The sequence below is a fragment of the Panthera pardus genome, unplaced genomic scaffold, assembly GCF_024362965.1.
Source record: "Panthera pardus isolate Hobbes unplaced genomic scaffold, ASM2436296v1 HiC_scaffold_18, whole genome shotgun sequence".
NCBI lineage: Eukaryota > Metazoa > Chordata > Mammalia > Carnivora > Felidae > Panthera > Panthera pardus.
Genome location: NW_026526743.1, coordinates 30,880,998 through 30,901,203, shown reverse-complemented (window position 1 = coordinate 30,901,203; position 20,206 = coordinate 30,880,998). Strand labels below are relative to the sequence as shown.

Below are 20,206 nucleotides of genomic sequence, written 5' to 3'. Positions count from 1 at the left end.
CAAAGAACCCCTCCTCCTCCCACTCATTCAGGCTTTCACTTACCCTTCCTCTTGGCCTCTTCACTGAAGACATTTTTGGCGTCAGACAAAGGCTTGCCCTCTGCTTTTTCACCACCCCAGGCAGTGCTCAAGAAAAAAGCATTGAAAGAAGATTCCTAAATGGCCTATTTAGCAAGCTGCAACCAAGAGATGCACAACCCTCCACAAACACACATTGTGATTTATCAACACATTTCTGCCTTGGCAAGTTTATATCCACTGTTCATCCTATTTAGATATGAAAAAGGCTATAAACCCCTCCTAAAAAGCTGGGTTTCCTCAATAGCTGTAAGCAGATAGCCAGATTCCAACAAAGCACAGAAAGAAATGAATGCACAAAGCATCAAAATGCATCAGCATGAATATTAGAGATGTCGTTAAAAATACTGACTCCTTCTGCGGAAGTAGGCCAGCAGATGGTGCTACCAGTTATTATTCCATTAGACTCTGCAATTTAACCCCCAATGGACTGTTCTTCCCTCCATGTAACACATTAACTCTCACTCTGCCATTTCCTGCAGTAAAGTTTTAGAAAATATACGTAAAAGCTGATTTTAGAAGGACATCTGAAAACTCAAACTGTGGTGAAATGGCTTTATGCAGCTATCAATGTTAAAAAAAAAAGAATCCAATGCAATTTTTACTGGAGAAAAATACTTTTCTCCAGGACACCATAAAATACTGGAACTAGGAGAACAGCTAAAGACCAGCAAGGGTTAAAGAGCAGGTCACACATAACAAGTGACTTCTCGTTAAGAAATTAGGTGAGTTCTCTTCGGATTCTTGTAACAAAAGCTAACACTGTGATTTTTAAAACAGACAAATGAGGCTATTTTCATTTAAATTCTAAAGAGAAGTTTAAGATTTTGAAAAGAACACTCGAGAGCTGCCTATATGCCCACAGAGAGCAAATAACAACACTTAAATTTTTTCCGTATTTAAACCTGGAAAAATATACTAATGAATATTTCTAACATCAAAAACACATGAAATTCCTGACCTTGACTCCTCATGTTCTATTTTAAATGAACTGCTGAGTTTTTTGGATTAAATTTTGGTTTTAGTCCCTTGCTAAAAATAAATAACAAGTCTTCCTGAATTTCAGCAATACAGCTTCTCTTTCTATAAAAAACTGAGGCTGAAATAATAAAAAATGTCCTTAAGTACCTAAAACAAAATTTTCACTGCTTTAAAATTCAAGTTTACTTCTTTCATTAATACCATTTTTTTTTTCAGTCGGTCTTGGCAAGTTATCTGATATTTCTATCAAAGAACAATTTTTGTTTTTTTCCCTTTTAAACCAAAGGTCTCAACACAGAGTAATATTATATGACTGATCACGAATTAAGACCAACTGGAAGGCAGGGGAGGAAATTAAGGTTTACAGAACCAGGAAAGGCAAGGAGAGGATCTGACTGCCCTGAGGAGTCATCTACACAAAAATCACAATGACCAACAGTAAGGGCTTATTACTTACTGAGTGCTTACTAAGTTCAAGGCACTACTCTAAGCATCTTTCACCTAACAACTAACTTAATCCTGAACAATAGTAGGGTAATAGTGATAATGGAAAGGAGAGGAGTAGCAAATGATAGATACACTCTTAGAGCAGTATCGCAAAAAGTTAGAACGACCTGAGAGCAAGCAAGAAAAATCATAATGGTAATAGTAATGGTAAGAGCTAACACTTATTTAATCCTTACTGTGTTCCAGGCACTAGTCTTCATATTACACATATAGCAACTCCATTAATCTTCAAAACAACCCTGTGAGCCATGCACTTACAGCTGAGGATACTGAGGCATGAAGAAATAATTCCCTCCAGATCACACGGCTGCTGACTGATAAAGCAGGGATCAAAAGGCAAAGAACTCACTAGGAAAACCATACTCCTAACCACTATATGGTATCATATGTGGTTCAAATATCATAATTTACACAGATTAATCTGAATACAAAGAAACTAAGTGACTTTCTCAAAATTGCAGAGACACTAGTAATAAAGCTAGAATGAAATTAATTTTTCCCAGTGCCCTTTCCAAGACGTAGAGATCAACCAGATATGGGTGGGTGAAGAGCAGAAAGGATCAATGCTTGGCTTCTAGACCAAGGCAAGGTATGAGAAGGTAAAAGAAATAGGAAGTCTAGGCAAGAAAGGATGTGTAGATGTGTGTGGTTAAGTTTAAAAGCTCTAGTAACTGAAAATTTGAGACTGGATCCTCAGAGAGGGTAGGGTTGGAAAAGATGATGTCAATTCTCTCTCTGTTTTCTTTCAATATCTTTAACTCACTGACACTATCCTCAGAACCTAAGATGATTTCCAAAATATATCACTTCTCCCATTAAAGTTTTTCAACAGATTCTATTCCTTGACTCAAAATCCCAATTGTTTAACAATAAATCTTAACAGTGGACAGTAATAGAGAAGTCCATGGTCATATATTTCTTCTGCTATTAGAATGCAATATTTTAAAATGATATTCCCACAGAACATCAATTACTGAGGTGTTAAGTAACTGAACATTTTTAATGTAGGTCATTTCTCAATTCACACATATACACAAACATACAAAAGGATAGTTGATGTGCTTTTTTTAATGTCATACAGTCTTTCTCTTTTCCCTTATATAGGCACTCATCAAATTCTGTCAAGTCCACTTAATTATATTTTGTTCTATTTTCCTCCTCATCCCAACAGCTTTGCTGTATCAATTTCCCACTTGTTATGGTTACACTGTAGTTATACAGAAAAATATCTTCCTTATCTTTGGTGATGATGAAACATTAGGTCTGCAATCTACTCTCCAATTCTTTACAAAGTCAAAGAATTTCTTTGTATTTCACTTGTGATTCTTCTGTAAGTTTGTCATAGTTTCAAAATATTTTTTTAACACAAGTTGTTTAAAAATCAAAAATAAAGGCAAAGATCTTGCTCCCACAAAATCCATATGGTAAAGGACAAAAAAACATAAAAAAGAAGGCACATATACTAATATCATATCTAAATGTTTATAAGACAAAGAAGTCATAGCAAAACATAAAGATGATCTCATATGTGATATATTATGCTGATAGCAACTGAAAGGAATATATGGAGCATCCTGTATATCATATTTCAGTACTGGGGAAACTCAAGGATTTACGGTATGAGTGTTTTTCAAACCACAGGTCATTAGCTAATATCAACTCATGATATAAACTTAGTGGGTCCAGATGAAATAGAACAGAATGAAAAAGTATGGCGTATAGCCTTTATGAATGCTACATGCTACAAAATTTAAAAGTTTTCATACCACCTATTACATCTTTTTCCTTCCTGAGAGAAAGAAGCAGAAGAATTTGTTCAGAAATTAGAGGCATTAAAATCTGAGGGGTGGGGGAGTCAGATCTTTCCCCTCTTGATGGAATGATTTTCCCAAACACTCACCCAACCCACATTCCAATGGGAATTTTTCCATTTCAAATATTTTAGTTGTAGATAAATAATTTAGATTATTGAATTACCAGTGTGTAGACGCGAGTGGAAATTATAAATTTCCAAAAAAGAAGGGGAGAATGGTCACATGGCTACTCTGCATGTACTACAGAACACAGGCTCCTTTATTGGAGGAAATACATATATTTCTATTTCATATATTTTTAAAACAGTATGAAGGAATAAAAGGTCTCAAATAATAAAACAGATACAATTCCTTACTAAGAATAAAACACAGAACAAGGAATTTTTCAACAACACAGGCAAAACTGCATTATAGCTAAAAATCTTCCAACCTTTCTCAGAAGAGAGGATTGTTAGGCTTCAGAACTGGGGGTCAGGGTGGATGGAGGTTCCAATGGAAGACTATGTAAAATAGAATAGAGATAGCAAGTATTGAGCAAAAATGAATGTTATTGCCTAGAAACACAATGTAGAAATAACAGAAGAGAGGCAGTTAGGGAAACCCCAAAACACCAAGTTCAAGGGGTTGGTGGATGAAGAGGAGCTAATGAAGGAAAACAAAAAGAAACTACAAGAATGGTAAGTATTAGCAGAAGAGTGGTGTCCTGGAAGCCAAGAGATCTCGAGTTAAAAATTTTGCAGTCAAGGGGCACTTGGGTTAAGTATACCACTCTTTTTTTTTTTTAATGTTTTATTTTTGAGAGAGAGAGAGAGAGAGAGTGAGCGAGCACGGGAGGGGCAGAGAAAGAGGGAGACCCAGAATGCGAAGCAGGCCCCAGGCTCTGAGCTGTCAGCAGAGTCCAATGCAGGGCTCAAACCCACAAACTGCAAGATCATGACCTGAGCCGAGTCTGGATGCCTAACCAACTGAGCCACCCAGGTGCCCCAAGCATCCAACTCTTGATTTCAGCTCAGGTCATGATCTCATGGTTTGTGAGTTCAAGCCTCATGTCGGGGTATGTGCTGACAGCACGGAGCCTGCTTGGGATTCTCTCTCTCCTCCTCTCTCTTTGCCCCTCTCCCCTCTCTTTCTGTCTCTCTCAAAATAAATAAACATTAAAAAAATTCTGCTGTCAAAAGGAAAGTATAATATAGTAATTTGATATTATAAAGAATTTATAAGGCATTTTGTTCTCTTAACTTGTTTATGATAAGCCAGTTTGCTAGTTATAATAATTATTTAAATATTCATATAAAACCAACATTCTAAAAATAAATTTAAAGTAAATTTTAGTATAATATGTATCAAACATTAATGTGATGACTTCTTTTGGTCTTTTTATTTATTATACACAACATTTTTTCCGCAAGCTACTGATAGTTTCTTTTAAAGAGAAATGGGGAAAAACTGACATAAAAGCAAATTATAATCTGTTAAAGTCTTTTTCTGAGTTTTACCCTTAAATCTGTTTTCAGAGTTTTTGATAGAAGTGAAGCAATTATTTTACTTTGCTTTTCCTCACATCTGTGAAGTGCCATGTTCACAAACTAAAAAAGGCCTACTCTTATCTTATGACTTGTGTTAGTACCTACGTCTCCACTTTTAGCTAACCACAACATTCTTTTTTTAGTGTCATAAATCTTGCATTTTACATTGAAAAGGTAATACTATTAAAAGTATTGCCTTTATTTTAATCATCCACATAGCAATTCAGGCAAATAGTACATATTCATAAAAGTTATTTTTTTTTCTAAATAAAAATTTGTTTTGTGACTTACAGGAAACACAGAGAGAGAGGAACATGTTAGAGGCTATCACGGGGGTGCAATCAGCAAAATCCAGAATGTGGGAAACTATAGACAAATGACTCCATCTCTTCCACAAAGGAACAAAATGAAGGGGAACCACAAATTTAAAAGAGATTTAAGGGGGCGCCTGGGTGGCTGAGTCAGTTAAGCATCCGACTTCGGCTCAGGTCATGATCTTGTGGTTCATGAGTGGCTCTGTGCTGACAGCTGGGAGCCTGGAGCCTGTTTCGGCTTCTGTGTCTCCCTCACTCTCTGCCCCACCCCCACTCACAGTCTGTCTCTGTCTCTCTCTCTCTCAAAAATAAATAAATTAAAAAATATTTAAAATAAATAAAAGAGATTCAGGCTAAATGATAAAAGAGAGAAAAAGAGACACTTAAAATACATATTAGCCAAATGTAATGAGTAGCCCTTGTTTTGACAGTGACCTATAAAAAAAATTATAAAAATAAATTATAGTAGGGAATTTTAACTTTGACCAGGCATTTGATTACAGTTATTTATTAGGTGTTAAACTGATTTTGCAATGGTGTTTTATTTTTGTTTTTTAAAATGTTTATCTATTATTTACTTTGAGAGAGTGAGTGAGCAGGAGAGGGGCAGAGAGAGAGAGGGAGACAGAGAATCCAAAGCAGGCTCCACACTGTCAGCAGAGGGCCTGATGCGGGGCTTGAACCCATGTAACAGTGATATCGTGACCTGAGCTGAAAGCAAGAGTCAGACACTTACCCAACTGAGCCACTCAGGTGCCCTTGCAGTGGTGTTTTAAAGACAAAAAAATTCTGTCTTTTAGATAATAATTTGAAATATTTACAGATGAAGTGATATGATTGAGATATGCTTCAAAATAATCCATGTAGGAGGTGGGAATGATAATTAGAGGATCGTACAGATAAAACAGTGCCCTATAAATTGATGGCTATTGTAGCTGGGTGATGCATAGTCTACTTTGGTGCACACTTGAAATGTTATATAATAAAGAAATTTAAAAAGTTATATTCAGGGAATAACAAGTAGCGTGGCATAACAAGAAAAGGAGGTGCGTGTAGAAGAATCATGAGCAACAAGGGCTGAAAGGTAATGGGTTAGATCATCAAAGGTGTTACAAGTTAATGCTAAAATATCTGGACTTTGTCTTTATGCTGAAGGAATGAGGTAATCAATAAATGATTACATACAGAGAAGTAAGGGGATCCAAGTTTTAGATTTAGGGTTGCTAAGTGGTTTCAATAAAAATACCTGAATACTTGATGAAAAAGTCTATTTATTTATGAAAAATTTATTTATAAAAAGGCCATTCATGATATGAAAACAAGTAATATTTAACTTTTATTTTATATTAGTGTGTACTCCTTTTTCAATGCTGTATTGTTTAAAAGTTCATCTTTTGTGGGGCACCTGGGCGGCTCCGTCAATGAGGCCTCTGACTCTTGATTTTGGCTCAGGTCATGATTTCATGGTTCACGAGACTGAATCCCCCGTTGCGCTCCGAGCTGACAGCATGGAGCCTGCTTGGGATTCTCCCTTTCCCTCTCTCTCTCTGCCCTCCCCTGCTCGTGCTTTCTCTTTCTCAAAATATATAAATAAACTCAAAAAAAAAAAAAAAAGGTTCATTTTCTTCCAGATAAAGTGTATTTTAAAAACCTCACCAAGTTTACTACTTCCTTAACATTAAATATACTAAATTCATCAGTCTATAAATTAGCCATGACACTACAAGCTATTCTCAACATAATGTTGTGATTAAGGCATTGGCTCTGAAGTCAGCCAGACCTGGGTTTTAGTCCCAGTTTCAGCATTTACTTGGGCCTCTGCTTCCTCATCTGTAAAAGAGAAATATATCAGTATCTGCCTTGTGATACCAGGACTGTAGTGAGACCTAACAGATAACGTGCTTACTATGGTGCCTGGCAAACAAATACTCAGAGACTTCCGACATTACCATCGTTACTACTGTAATGTGACACTCTGCCCACCTCAGCGTATCAATCATATCGGATATGTGATGTCAGTATATCTTATCACTTACTAGGGATGTTGTTTCGATTCCTTGGTTAAAGTGGTATCTACCATGATTCTCTACTATAAACCTGTCCTTTTAGAATTAATATGTATCTTATTACTATACAAGACTATACAAATACCTTATTTCTCATATACATCTGCCTAGTAATTTTAACATGCATTGATGGTTCCTGCCTGTAACAATTATTATGTTTTTTATGTAACAATTGTTATATATTTGTTTTGTAACAATTATTATATATTTGCCTAATGCAAATTTTCTATTGTTATCATTCCTCCCACATTTTCAATTGGAATTCTACTGTAAAAAGAAGCTGTCTCTTCTATTTACTCATTCAATTATTTATATATAGTATACACTATATATTGTATAAACTCATGGGTATTTATTTTATTCTATGGATTATAATCTGGTACTATGATTATTTATTTGTTGTTTAAATTGTCCCAGCTTTGGCCATTTAGGGGACGTTTGGCCATTTCCAGACAACAATTCAAAACATCACATCAATAAAAAAATTAAAATATTATATATAAATATCACTTTGGTAAATAATATTAACTTCCCATAGCACCTTTTCTAAAATGCTTCTTGGGGAGTATTTTTTCTTTTTAATGTTTACTTATTTTTGAGAGAGAGAGAGAGAGAGAGAGAGAGAGAAAGTGAGGGAAGGGCAGACAGAGAGGGAAACACAGAATCTGAGGCAGGCTCTGAGCTGTCAGCACAGAGCCTGACACGGGGCTCGAATCCACCAACTGTGAGATCATGACCTGAGCTGAAGTCAGATGCTTAAATGACTGAGTCACCCAGGCACCACAGGAAAAAAATTTTTGAAGATGTTTAAATGTGTTAATTCACAAACCATTTTCCAGCCCAAAAGTTTCCATAATTTCTGGTGTATTTTCTTATTTCATTTCACAATATTCCTATGTGGTTAAAAATAAAATCAAATATTATTTCTAACTTTGCAGATGAAAGAGGTCAGGCACAGATGAGACAAGTACCTAACACAATGACACAACAGCAGAGTTCAACTCTTAAAAAACAAAATCATCTTCCTAAGTATTGCCATTGCCTACCATTCCCATACAGGTGACTATTGATCCAAAGTTCATAGAGCATTAAATTTATGATACTCTATTAGGAATCAGTAACCTCTCCAAAACAGTTTATCAAGTTGCCATCATTGGGTTTTCTTTCCCCCCAGACTAAGAGAGAAACTGGAGTGTGGCAATGGCACTCTGACAGAACCCAAAGGTGAAGTGCACTCTTACAGCCTCGACAGACAGGTCCTGATAGAGTGGGAGGGCAATAGTGTAAGCAAATTAACCAAGCAGTTGCATAATTGGCTTGATATCACTAACATCACACTCGCAATTCTCTTGGCAGTGTTTCCAAACGAACTGATAAAATACCAAGGAAAAAACCTCTTTCAAGTCTTTTAAAGGAGGCATTGAGAATCAGTTATGTTGAAAGACAACTTATTTTTTCCATACAATGCATTATGAAAAACCAATTTTGATTTTCAGAATTCCGAGATAATTTCTAAAAACCTGTTAGAATACTCAAGTGATTATTAACAAACATAAATGACATTAAGAGGAGGGGAAAATAAATACATTTGCAAGAAGACAAAATAAGGCATGTAAACTTGATATGCAGTTGTAGGCAAAAGAAATATAATTTTACTAGATAATGAAGAATAGCCATAAAAAGTCAAAAGCATTTCAAAAATCACAAAATATATGTAATTGTCCCATATTAGAATTTCATCTTGCATAATGCAAAGACAGTAATGAAAGAAACCACATCTCTGGATATACTTCTAACCACAAGAAAAAAATTATTTGTGGAAACAGAAGTGATGAGAACCATATACGAATGTTAAATATGCCCTTTTGGTGTTTATGACAGTCTAGGCATGGCAGTTGTGTGTCACTGACTTTATAAAGATAGAACTTTTAAAGTTAAAGGAAGAAAAAAAGTATCATCATATGACCAGAAACTAAAAAAGGATGGACAGATCAGTAAGGTAGGAAATGTAGTACCTGGAGTCAGGAGACTCGAAACCAAAATTTACAATGAGAAATTATTCTAGGGGGGAAAAAAACAAAAAACAAAAAACAAAACTGTCTCTAAACACACTGGTTGCAGCCATACAGGTTTCAGAGAGGCAGAGCACAAAAGACAGAATTAGTAACAGCATGAGAGGCACTGACCTATAAGAACAGTGCTGTGAAGGCCACAGTGATTTAAGGTTTGATAAATGACGAAGGACAATTAAAAATGCTCCCCTGACTGTTTTGAAAAACAGCTAGGATCTTGAGGGTACAGTGTGTGAGGGGTGGGATGGATGGGAAAGGAAGGGTAGGGAAGGAGGCAAAACATGACAGAGAACATCATTCAGATAGTAAAGAGTGTAACCCTGATGTTGAGTCTGAACCTGGTGCAGTCATGCTGCATTTAAGAATAGAAAGAAGCAAACCTAATCCTGTCAGGTGAGACCTTCCAAAATTTATCAAACAGATTCTATTTCCTCAGCTTGCACTAAACCCCTCCAAATGAATATTTTCAGTTTAAATTTGTGAACTGGTGCCATCTGGTCAATCTCCTGGGTTCCTACTGGCCTTTCATTTCAGCTTAATCTCTCTTCAGCCACCCTACCATTAGTTCTTAATTAGCCTCCCTCTTAACGCATCCCCAAAAATACTGATTAAAAAAAAAAATCTTATGAGGCTGAATCTATAAATGGGCATGCTTGCACACATACACAAAACAACTACTTAAGTAAAAAATAAGTGGTACATGCCTTAACAGCAGCTCATGTGAAAAATACCAGGGAATTTTAGCTCACTGTAAGCTAAATAAGTGTATGGTGTAATGAGCTTGCCAAAAAAGCAAATTCAATCTTAGACTGCACAAACAAAAATGTGGTATAATGAACAAGATAATTACAGTATATTCTAGTTTCACCAAGAGAAGTGTATTCTGTCTTGGATTTAAAAGGAACATGAGCTACATCACTCATACAAGATATATTATTTGAGTATATACTACCTGCCAGACATTGTTATATGTGCTGGGAATAAAAGAGTAAATAAACAAGATGACAAAGTTCCTGTTCTAATATAGCTAAGATTTTAGAGAAGGAGTGAAGAAAATAGAGAAAACATCAGGTAAAGGTAAAGGCTACACAGAGAATGAAAATAGGATGATGTGATTCAAAGTGGTAGGGTAACGATTTTAGAATGGATTCAGGAAAGGTATAATGGAGGAGGCCATTTATACTGAAATCTGAATGAAAAGAAAGACTAGCCAAACTAAGATCAGAGGAAAGATGAATCAGAAATCACCTTAAGCAGGTCTGAGAAAATAGCTACAAAGCAAAATGAACAACATACTGGTTTTATGTCCTCATAAGTTTCCCCATTGAATAACATTTGTACTAGCCATACTGTACTTCCCGGTGATCATCTAGAAACTGTCGCATAGAAAGGAGTACTCTTGCACCACAATTCCTCTTCAGATCTTATCTGTTCAGGTCCTACATTTTAAAGCTGATTTCCTTCTAATAACAAGCCAACACTATTCTCGATGGTCTTACTGTCTAAGACAGTGTTTTTTGAACTGTGAGCTGAAATCTCATTTTGAGCCATTAATTCAGTAGATAGTCATTAACATTCTTTATAAGTGAAGTAGACCAGAGTTTTGTAAAATGTTTGTTACATCTTAAAATGCACACACTGCTACAAATATATATTCACAAACATAAACAGACACTTCTATACTGAGTCCCAGTCAAAAAAGTTTGAAAAACACTGTTAAAAGAGGTTAACAAATGCTTCAATCTCATTCCATAGGAAAATTCAACCCAGACTATTATTTTGGTCTATCCCATTGTGGAGGTGTTGACTAACTGAATCAAAGAAACAAAATCCTAAACATACACTAGTCAGTAAGCTCTATAGAACTGGGACTATGTCTATATCTACCTGGAGACAAACACACTATATATCACACAGGAAAAAAAACATCTGATGAATAAATGAATGAGCAAAGGTTGAATAAAGTTCCAAAAAGCTTATTTTTCTAACAACAGTAAGTATGCTTTTAACGTAAAGAATTTGGCCTTGTCCAAAGAGAGGTTTGGTCTCTGCCCTCAGCTTCTGGGAGATAACTTATGTCATACCTGATAGGAATGTCTTTGTTTAAGGCCAGGAGCTGTCCATCTCAGATCATATGGTGGGGCTGGCCATACCAGAAAGACCAATCACGTGATTTAGGGTGAGGGGCTTTGAGTCATCTATTATTTGAGTCATCTATTATTAGTTAACTTGGAGGCTGAGATCAACCATGTGGGCAATCAATCATGTCTACTTAATGGAGCTCCAATAAAAACTCTGACACTGACATTCAGGTGAGTTTCTCTGGGGGACAATACTCTGCCTAACATCACATATCAATGCTGGGACCTGACTCCATGGGGAAAGCTTTGTGTTCAAAACCTTCCAAGATAGCTCTATGTGTCTCTTTCTGTGGCTAATTTTAACCTGTAGTCTACCCCATAATAAACCATAACCACAAGTATAATAGCTTTCTGTGAGTTCTGTAAGTATTGCTAACATATTATTAAGACTAAGGGTAGCTTTGGGAACCCCGAGAATTTGCAGTTAGTGTCAGAAGAGAGGACAGTTTGGGGATTGTGTTAATTTTGCAGTGTGACTAACTCCTGAGTAATACTATTCAATGAAAAAACAAGTTTGACGAACAAGTAAAGAGATCTTGATCTGAAAAGTATCTTCAAATGTTAGCTTCAATTAAAAAGATTTTCAAAATATTTGTAAGACTCATAAAAGCATGAAAACTAAGATTGGTAAAGATTTCATTCTACCTAAGGCTTATCTATAAGGAAATCTGAGCTAAGAAAAGTACTTCCCTAAATATCCCTATACAAAAGTCTCAAAAAAAAATCTGTACACAGCAAAACATACATGTAACCAGAAACTGGGTAGAGGATACCCTGGATCTCTCTGTATTATTTTTTACAACTGAATGCAAATCTGACATTATCTTAAAATAAAAAGTTTAATTTATAAAAAAGGGAGTTAGGCCTTTCCTAAGCTCAGAGACCCTCTCCTGCTGGCCTTGAAGAAATGAGCTTCAGTGAGGTCTACAGCTGCAAGGAAATGAATTCTGCCAACAACCCTGTGAGCCTAGAAAAGAACCCTGAGTCACAGGTGAGATCACAGCCCCAATGCACATGGAGGTTACAGTTTTGTGAGACCCTGAGCAGAGCACCCACATAAGCTGTGCCCACCCACTTGATCCAAGAAACTATGAGATAATAAATGGGTGCTATTTTAAGCCACTAATGTGTGGCTAATTTGTAACTAGACAGCATAACTAATACATTCATATATCCTACGATTGAACAATTTCATTCCTAGATACATAAGAGAAATACATATAAAGTTTAATAACCAACAAAACTGATCTATGAGTTCTACATCAGAATGGTGATCACTCTTAGGGGGAGGGCAAGTAGTGACTCAAAGGAGGTCTGAGGAGGCTTCTATGATTGTGAGAATATTCTATTTCTTGATCTGGATATTGGCTACGCAGAGGACATTTACTCTCTGAAAATCTATCTAACTGTTCACTTCTAAACTGTGTATGTTTCTGTATGTATGTCATATTTCAATAAAGTTTACATTAAAAGATTATAACTCAAATTTAAGACTATTATTTAATCTTCTTATTGATCGGAGTAAACGACAATTCATTACATGCAGATATTTAAGTAAAATATAATGATATCTTGGGGGTGCCTGGGTGGCTCAGTCGGTTGAGCGTCCGACTTTGGCTCAGGTCATGATCTCATGGTCCGTGAGTTCGAGCCCCACGTCGGGCTCTGTGCTGACAGCTCAGAGCCTGGAGCCTGCTTCAGATTCTGTGTCTCCCTCTCTCTGACCCTCCCCCATTCATGCTCTGTCTCTCTCTGTCTCAAAAATAAATACACGTTAGGGGCGCCTGGGTGGCTCAGTCGGTTAAGCGTCCGACTTCGGCTCAGGTCATGATCTCACGGTCCGTGAGTTCGAGCCCCGCATCGGGCTCTGTGCTGACAGCTCAGAGCCTGGAGCCTGCTTCAGATTCTGTGTCTCCCTCTCTCTGACCCTCCCCCGTTCATGCTCTGTCTCTCTCTGTCTCAAAAATAAATAAACATTTAAAAAATAAATAAATAAATAAACGTTAAAAAAATTTAAAAAAAGATATCTTGTTACAAAAGACAAACTAATTTTCTTTGTCATATTAACATGGCATTTCAGATGGTTTTATTCAGAAAGAAAACAGTAAAAGTGAAATATAATATTACATATTTCTTCCAGTAGCTTCCACAAAATTCGAAAAGAGTCCTGAGAGTTACTTTTATCAATGTTATTGGTGACAAGAATGGTGGGACTAGAGCAAAGGAAGCTCTTTAAAACCCACAATCAAGGGGTACATGGTTGGCTGTGTCAGTTAAGTGTCCAACTCTTGCTTTTGGCTCAGGTCATGATCCCAGGGTTGTGGGATCATGCTCTGAATTGGGCTCCATGCTGAACATGGAGCCTGCTTAAGATATTCTTTCTCTCTCTCCCTCCCTCCTCCCCTCTCCCCCGCTTGCTGTCCTAGTCTAGTGTGCCCTTCCTCTAAAAGGTAGCCTAGGAAACGTCCATTTAAAGCTCAGTGTAGATATCACTTCCTTTTTACAATATGTCATTTTACTGCTATATTTGCCAAAGTATACCGTAGTCACTTATAAAGGTCATATTCTTTTTTTCTTAACATAAACTTTTTTTTAATTAAAAAAAATTTTAAGATAATTTATTGTCAAATTGGCTAACATACAATGTGTAAAGTGTGCTCTTGGTTTTGGGGATAGATTCCCATGGTTCATCCCAATAAAGGTCATATTCAATTTGTATTTCTGAAACCTGGCCACTGTTTGGTACAATTCCATCATCTGTATGAGGATAATCATAGTTTCTAACCTAACAGAACTACGTTGCTATGAATTTAAATGAGACAATTCAAATAAAGGATCTTAGAACAGTGTGTGACATATATAAAGCATTCAGTGAAGGTTACTGTTAATTATTATGATAAAGATAATGGTCTTTTTATAAAAAATTCTCAAAACTCCATTAACATGGAAACAAATATTTCTTTAAATGGACAAACGTTTTAAGCACTTTACCAAAGATGACAAACAGATGGCAAGTAAACACGAGAAAAGATGCTCACATTGTCAGACACTACCAGGGAAATGCAGATTCAGCCCCAATGAGATACCACTTACACATCTATTTCGATGGTTAAAAAAATAAGAGAAGACCTAGCAATACTAAGTGGTGAAGAGAATATAGAGCAACTGAACTCTTTTCACACTGCCGGTGGGAATGCAGAATAGTACCGGCATTTTGGAAAACTGGTTGCTTTTTAAAAAGGTAAATTTAAGATTATTTAATATATGATCCCAGCAATCCCACACTGATATACTTACCCAAGAGAAAAGAAAATATTTAGTGATACAAAAACCTGTACATAAATGTTTGTAGAGCCTTTATCCATAATTGCCAAAGTCTGGAAACAACGTGAATGCATACACTATCTATGGAACATCCATATGATGATATGCTATTCAGTAACATGAAAGAACACACTACCCCTTACATGCAACAAAGAATACATTATGCTAAGTGGAAGAAGCCGGACCAAAGAGGCAATGTGCCACGATTCCATTCCATACAATACTCTCAAAAATGCAAAACTACAAAGAAAAAAAATAATCACTGGTTGCCAGGGTAGGGCTTGAAGGAAAGACTGACTGCAAAGAAGCATGAGAGAATATTTTGGGCCGGGGTGGGGCGTGGGGAGGGGGAAGGATTACAAAATTCTCTTTTTAAAAAATATTTTTAATGTTTATTTATTTCTTTGAGAGAGGGGGAGACAGAGAAAGTGTGAACAGGGGAGGAGCAGAGAGAGGGAGACAAAGAAAATAAAGCAGGCTCTGAGCTGCCAGCACAGAGCCTGACGTGGGGCTCGAACTCACAAACTGTGAGATCATGACCTGAGCCGAAGTCGGAAGCTCAACCTACTGAGCCACCCAGGCGCCCCCAAAATTCTCTATCTTGACTGTAGTGTGGTTTTGCACGATGCACTCATTTGTCAAAACTCATAGAACTGTACACTAATAAAGATGAAATTTTACCAGATGTAAATTATGTCTCAAAAAAAACCTGCATAAAAAAAGATTTATGTTCTTTAGGCTTCAATTTACATATTAAGAGGCTAATAGACTAGACCTCTAAATCTAGGTTAAAGTCTTAAGATTCCTTTCTCCTAATGCCACTAGCTGTCTTTGAAGCCTTGTTCCTATGACTGTTATCTGTCTCTAAATAGTGCCTACTCTTAGATTTCTGGATGCTATTTTCTCACTCATCTGCTTTCAGGAGCCTGTGACATATGTGGCTTGACCTCCTTAATCCCACACAACTGCCTAATTAGATTTCATTCTATAAACTATTGCTGGATCTTACAATTCCTACCTCGCCCTCCTCTCCTGTCCCAAACACAACATGACGTACACATGGGACACACACTTCTTTTCCAGGTCTTAACCACATTAGAGACATTCATCTTTTCCATGGCTGACTGTACAAACTTCAACAGACATTTCATTAAAGACGATATGCACTTTTGGCCAATAAGCCCATGAAAAGGTGCTCAATATCATTATCCATCAGGAAAATACAAATTAAAACAATGAGATACAGTACACACCCAATCAATTGGTTAAAATTAAGAAGACTGACAATACCAAAGATTGAAGAGGAGGGAGAATTTGGACCTCCTGGTAGGGATGTAAAATGGTGTAGCTGCTTTTGAAAGCAGTTTGGTAATTTGTTATGAAGTTAAATATATGCATAACATATGACCCATTATCTTAGTATATACCCAAAAAGAAATGAAAACTTGTATGCAAAATGACTGAACCTGAATGTGCACAGAAGCTTTATTCATAGAGTCAAAAACTAGCAATAACTCACACGTTTATCAATAAGTAAATGGACAATAACGTGGACTGCTAGTCAGCCATAAAAAGGACCAACTACTGACTCACACAACAATATAACCGAATCACAAATGCATTATACTGAGTAAAAGCCAGACTCAAAGGTTACATCATTTCACCATTCTCAACGTAGCAAAAATATAAGGGTAAAAATCAGTGGGTGTCAGCAGCTGGAGACTGGGGGAAGGGTTACTACAAAATAGGATAAAGGAATTCGGGAGGGACATGGAATTATTCTATAACTTGATTAGTGGTGGTGGTTACTCCACCTACATATTTATTTGTCAGAACTATGCACTAAAAAGAATGACTTTTTTCTTTTTTAACAATTTATTCATTTTTGAGAGACAGAGAGAGATGAGTGGGGAGGCGCAGAGAGAGAGAGACAGAGACACAAAATCCGACACAGGCTCCAGGCTCTGAGCTGTCAGCACACAGCCTGACACAGTGCTTGAATTCAAGGAACCACAAGATCATGACCTGAGTTGAAGTCAGCTGCTTAACTGACTGAGCCACCCAGACACCCCAAGAATGACTTTTTTTTTTAATATTTAAATTATACCTCAAAAAAAAAAAACCACAACAACAAACCACTAACAAAGGTAGATCTCAAAAATATTATGCAGAGTTAAAAATGTCAGACACAAAAGGATACACACCAATATGGTTAGAGTTATATACAATCTAGAACAGGCAAAACTAATCTATAGTGACAAAGGTGAGTGCCGGGGACCAGGGATGAGAGGGTAACTGCCTGCAAAGAGGAAAAAAGGAACTTTGGGGCATTATGGAAATGTTCTTTATCTTGATTGTGGTACTGATTACAAAGGTACATACACTTGTTGAAACACATCAAATTACACTCAAAATGGGTATATTTTCTCGTACGTAAATATTATCTTAATAAAATTAATTTTAAAATGTACTTACCAAGTGAACGTAAATGAAGGATTAATTTTACCCTCATTTATCTATTTAATAATTCCTCTTCCTTTATTAGTTTTTTTTTTTAATTTTTTTTAACGTTTATTTATTTTTGAGACAGAGAGAGATAGAGCATGAACGGGGGAGGGTCAGAGAGAGAGGGAGACACAGAATCCGAAACAGGCTCCAGGCTTTGAGCAGTCAGCACAGAGCCCGACGCGGGGCTCGAACTCACGGACCGCGAGATCATGACCTGAGCCGAAGTCGGACGCTCAACCGACTGAGCCACCCAGGCGCCCCTCTTCCTTTATTAGTTTTAATTAATTACTACACTACAAACTAAAATTAGATTATATTATCTTAATTTCTATAATTTATGCTAGTCTATTGGTGTGTGATAGATAACCGATTTAGAAAATAGTTGGTACATACAGGTAATATATTCAACAAGAGACTCTCTGGGAAACAGAAATAGGAGATTGAATGCCATCCACAAAAAAGTTGGTATTCTTATTGTAGAAATTATATAAATAACACTTCATATATGTGAAAAGGAAGCAAAACAATAATCAGATGTTTGGGGGAACAGCTAAAAGAATCACAAAAGAAAATGACACTTGGGTCTGTGTTGTCTAGGAATAACTCAATTTCTTAAAATATTTATTTTTTGAGAGAGAGACAGAGAATGAGCAGGGGAGGGGTGGGGCATGGGGGGAAAAGTGAATCCAAAGAAGACTGCATGCTGACAGCAAGAGCCTGACACAGGGCTCGATCACACAAACCATGAGATCATGACTGAGCTACCCACAGGCCCCGGAATAAGTTAATTTTTATAATGAAAGATAATGAGAAGATGGTCAAAGGAGGGAGCTGAGCATGAGCAAAGGCATAACAAGTGAAATAAGATTTGCACAGAGCATCATTCCACAAGCTATATTCCAAGAAATGTAAAATGGTCAGACATTCATATTTATATAAGATTCTGAGATGCTGCCTTGCATTTTCCCCTTCTTGGAGCATTATAATAAAGTTTAACTTATTAAAAGCTCACTCTGAGAAGTCCACAGAAAGCCAGTAGTAATCAACCTTGAATAAATTCAGTGGGCAAAATTATGAAAAAACTTTGATTCTCAGGGTAGACAGTAACAACCCTTTTATATATTTTAGAAGCTTTTTAAATTTATTTTTTTTAATATGAAATTTATTGTCAAATTGGTTTCCATACAACACCCAGTGCTCATCCCAACAGGTGCCCTCCTCAATGCCCATCACCCACTTTCCCTTCCCTCCCACTCCCCCCAGCAACCCTCAGTTTATTCTCAGTTTTTAAGAGTCTCTTATGGTTTGGATCCCTCCCTAACTTTTTTTTTTTTTTCCTTCTCCTCCCCCATGGTCTTAAAAGCTTTTTTTAAAGTACAAAACATTTTTAAAAGTTGAGAAGGAAATTAGGTTTGCCCCACCCATCTCCACCCTCCGAGATAGAAAGCCATATTATATTATAAAATGTTATAATCCTTAGCAGCAATAAAGGGATTTCATCAGTAGTTCATCCTCCCATATTGGAAGGAAGCCTGAAGAATGAGTTTGGGGACCAATGTGTACCAGAAGTTTGCTGGTTGTATTCTGATTGTGTGTGTATGCACAGGGGAGGAGGAAATATAAACCACAGTTCAATATGGCACTTTGAGAACATGCAAGAGTGTTTTAAATAAGAGGGTGAGGGAATAAAAATTTTAAAGTATATCCCTGTAATAAAAATGCAAAAATAACAAAATAGAAGTCACAATACATCCTCAACATTAATTTTTAATCTATTTTATTAATCCTAAATACTTAAAGATTTATGAATTTTATGGGGCGCCTGGATGGTTCAGTCAATTAAGCGACCAATTCTTAATTTCGGGTCAGGTCATGATATCCTGGTTTGTGAGACCAAGCCCCATGAGGGCTCTGCTCTGAGAGCACAAAGCCTGCTTGGGATTCTCCCTCTCTCCCTCTCTCTCTCTGCCCCTCCCCTGCTTGTTCTCTCTCTCTCAAAATAAATAAATAAACTTCTAAAAGTTTAAAAAAAAAAAAGAAAAATGAATTTATCTTCATACCTTCCTTTCCTATTCATCATCCTGTAACACATGGAATAAAATGCAACATCTACACTTGCATTATATTCTGGCAAAAACTGTAAAAGACATTTGTTAATTGTTCAGTTTAATGCAATCTTCCAGGGTCACCTGGGTGGCTCAGTCGGTTAAGCATCTGACTTCGGCTCAGGTCATGATCTCGCAGTTTGTGAGTTCAAGCCTCACACTGCCGCTATCTGCTATAAGCATGGAGCCTGCTTTAATCCTCTGTCTCCCTCTCTCTTTGCCCCTCCTTCTCTCCCTCCCTCTCTCTCTCTCTCAAAAATAAATAAACATTAAAAAAAAAAACAATGCAATCTTCCAAGATGACCTATTAAAACCAAAAACATTTTTAAACAGCAAACACTGGCATAAAGATTTCAAACTATAGATCATTATCTCTTACAATATAGACACAAACATCCTCAAAAAATAATAGCAAATATATATAAATATACACATCATAAGCAAGCGGGATTCATCCAGGAATGCAAGGTATTTGAAAATCAAGTAATATAACATGATATATCAATGGCATAAAGAATAAAAACCACAGGATCATCTTAAGTAATGTAGAAAAACCCTTTGATGTTGAAGATAAGCATCTCTTCATAATAAAAAAAACTAGCAAACTAGGAATAGAAGGGAACAGCCACACCTGGTAGCAGACATGTACGAAAAATTCACAGCCAGTATCATACTTAATGGTAAAAGACTGAATATTTTCTCTAAGATCAGGAACAAGACAATGATATCTGCTCTTCCACTTCTATTCAACATTGTACTGAATATTCTAG

The 20,206-nt window shown here is 36.6% G+C and overlaps 1 protein-coding gene across 9 annotated transcripts in view; it reads right to left on the bottom strand.

Annotated features, from left to right (window-relative positions):
- Positions 1-20,206, bottom strand: part of CHD9 (chromodomain helicase DNA binding protein 9) — a 233,692-nt gene that overhangs the window by 110,407 nt on the left and 103,079 nt on the right. For 2 of the 9 annotated variants that reach the window (XM_019455944.2, XM_053906111.1), the window contains exon 1: positions 44-413. The exons of the other annotated variants lie outside the window; for them this stretch is intronic. In XM_019455944.2, the coding sequence (XP_019311489.2) occupies positions 44-73 (30 nt within the window). In that variant the 5' untranslated portion in view covers positions 74-413. Of the gene's footprint in view, positions 1-43; positions 414-20,206 lie in introns of those variants that run through there. 9 annotated transcript variants of the gene reach the window in all.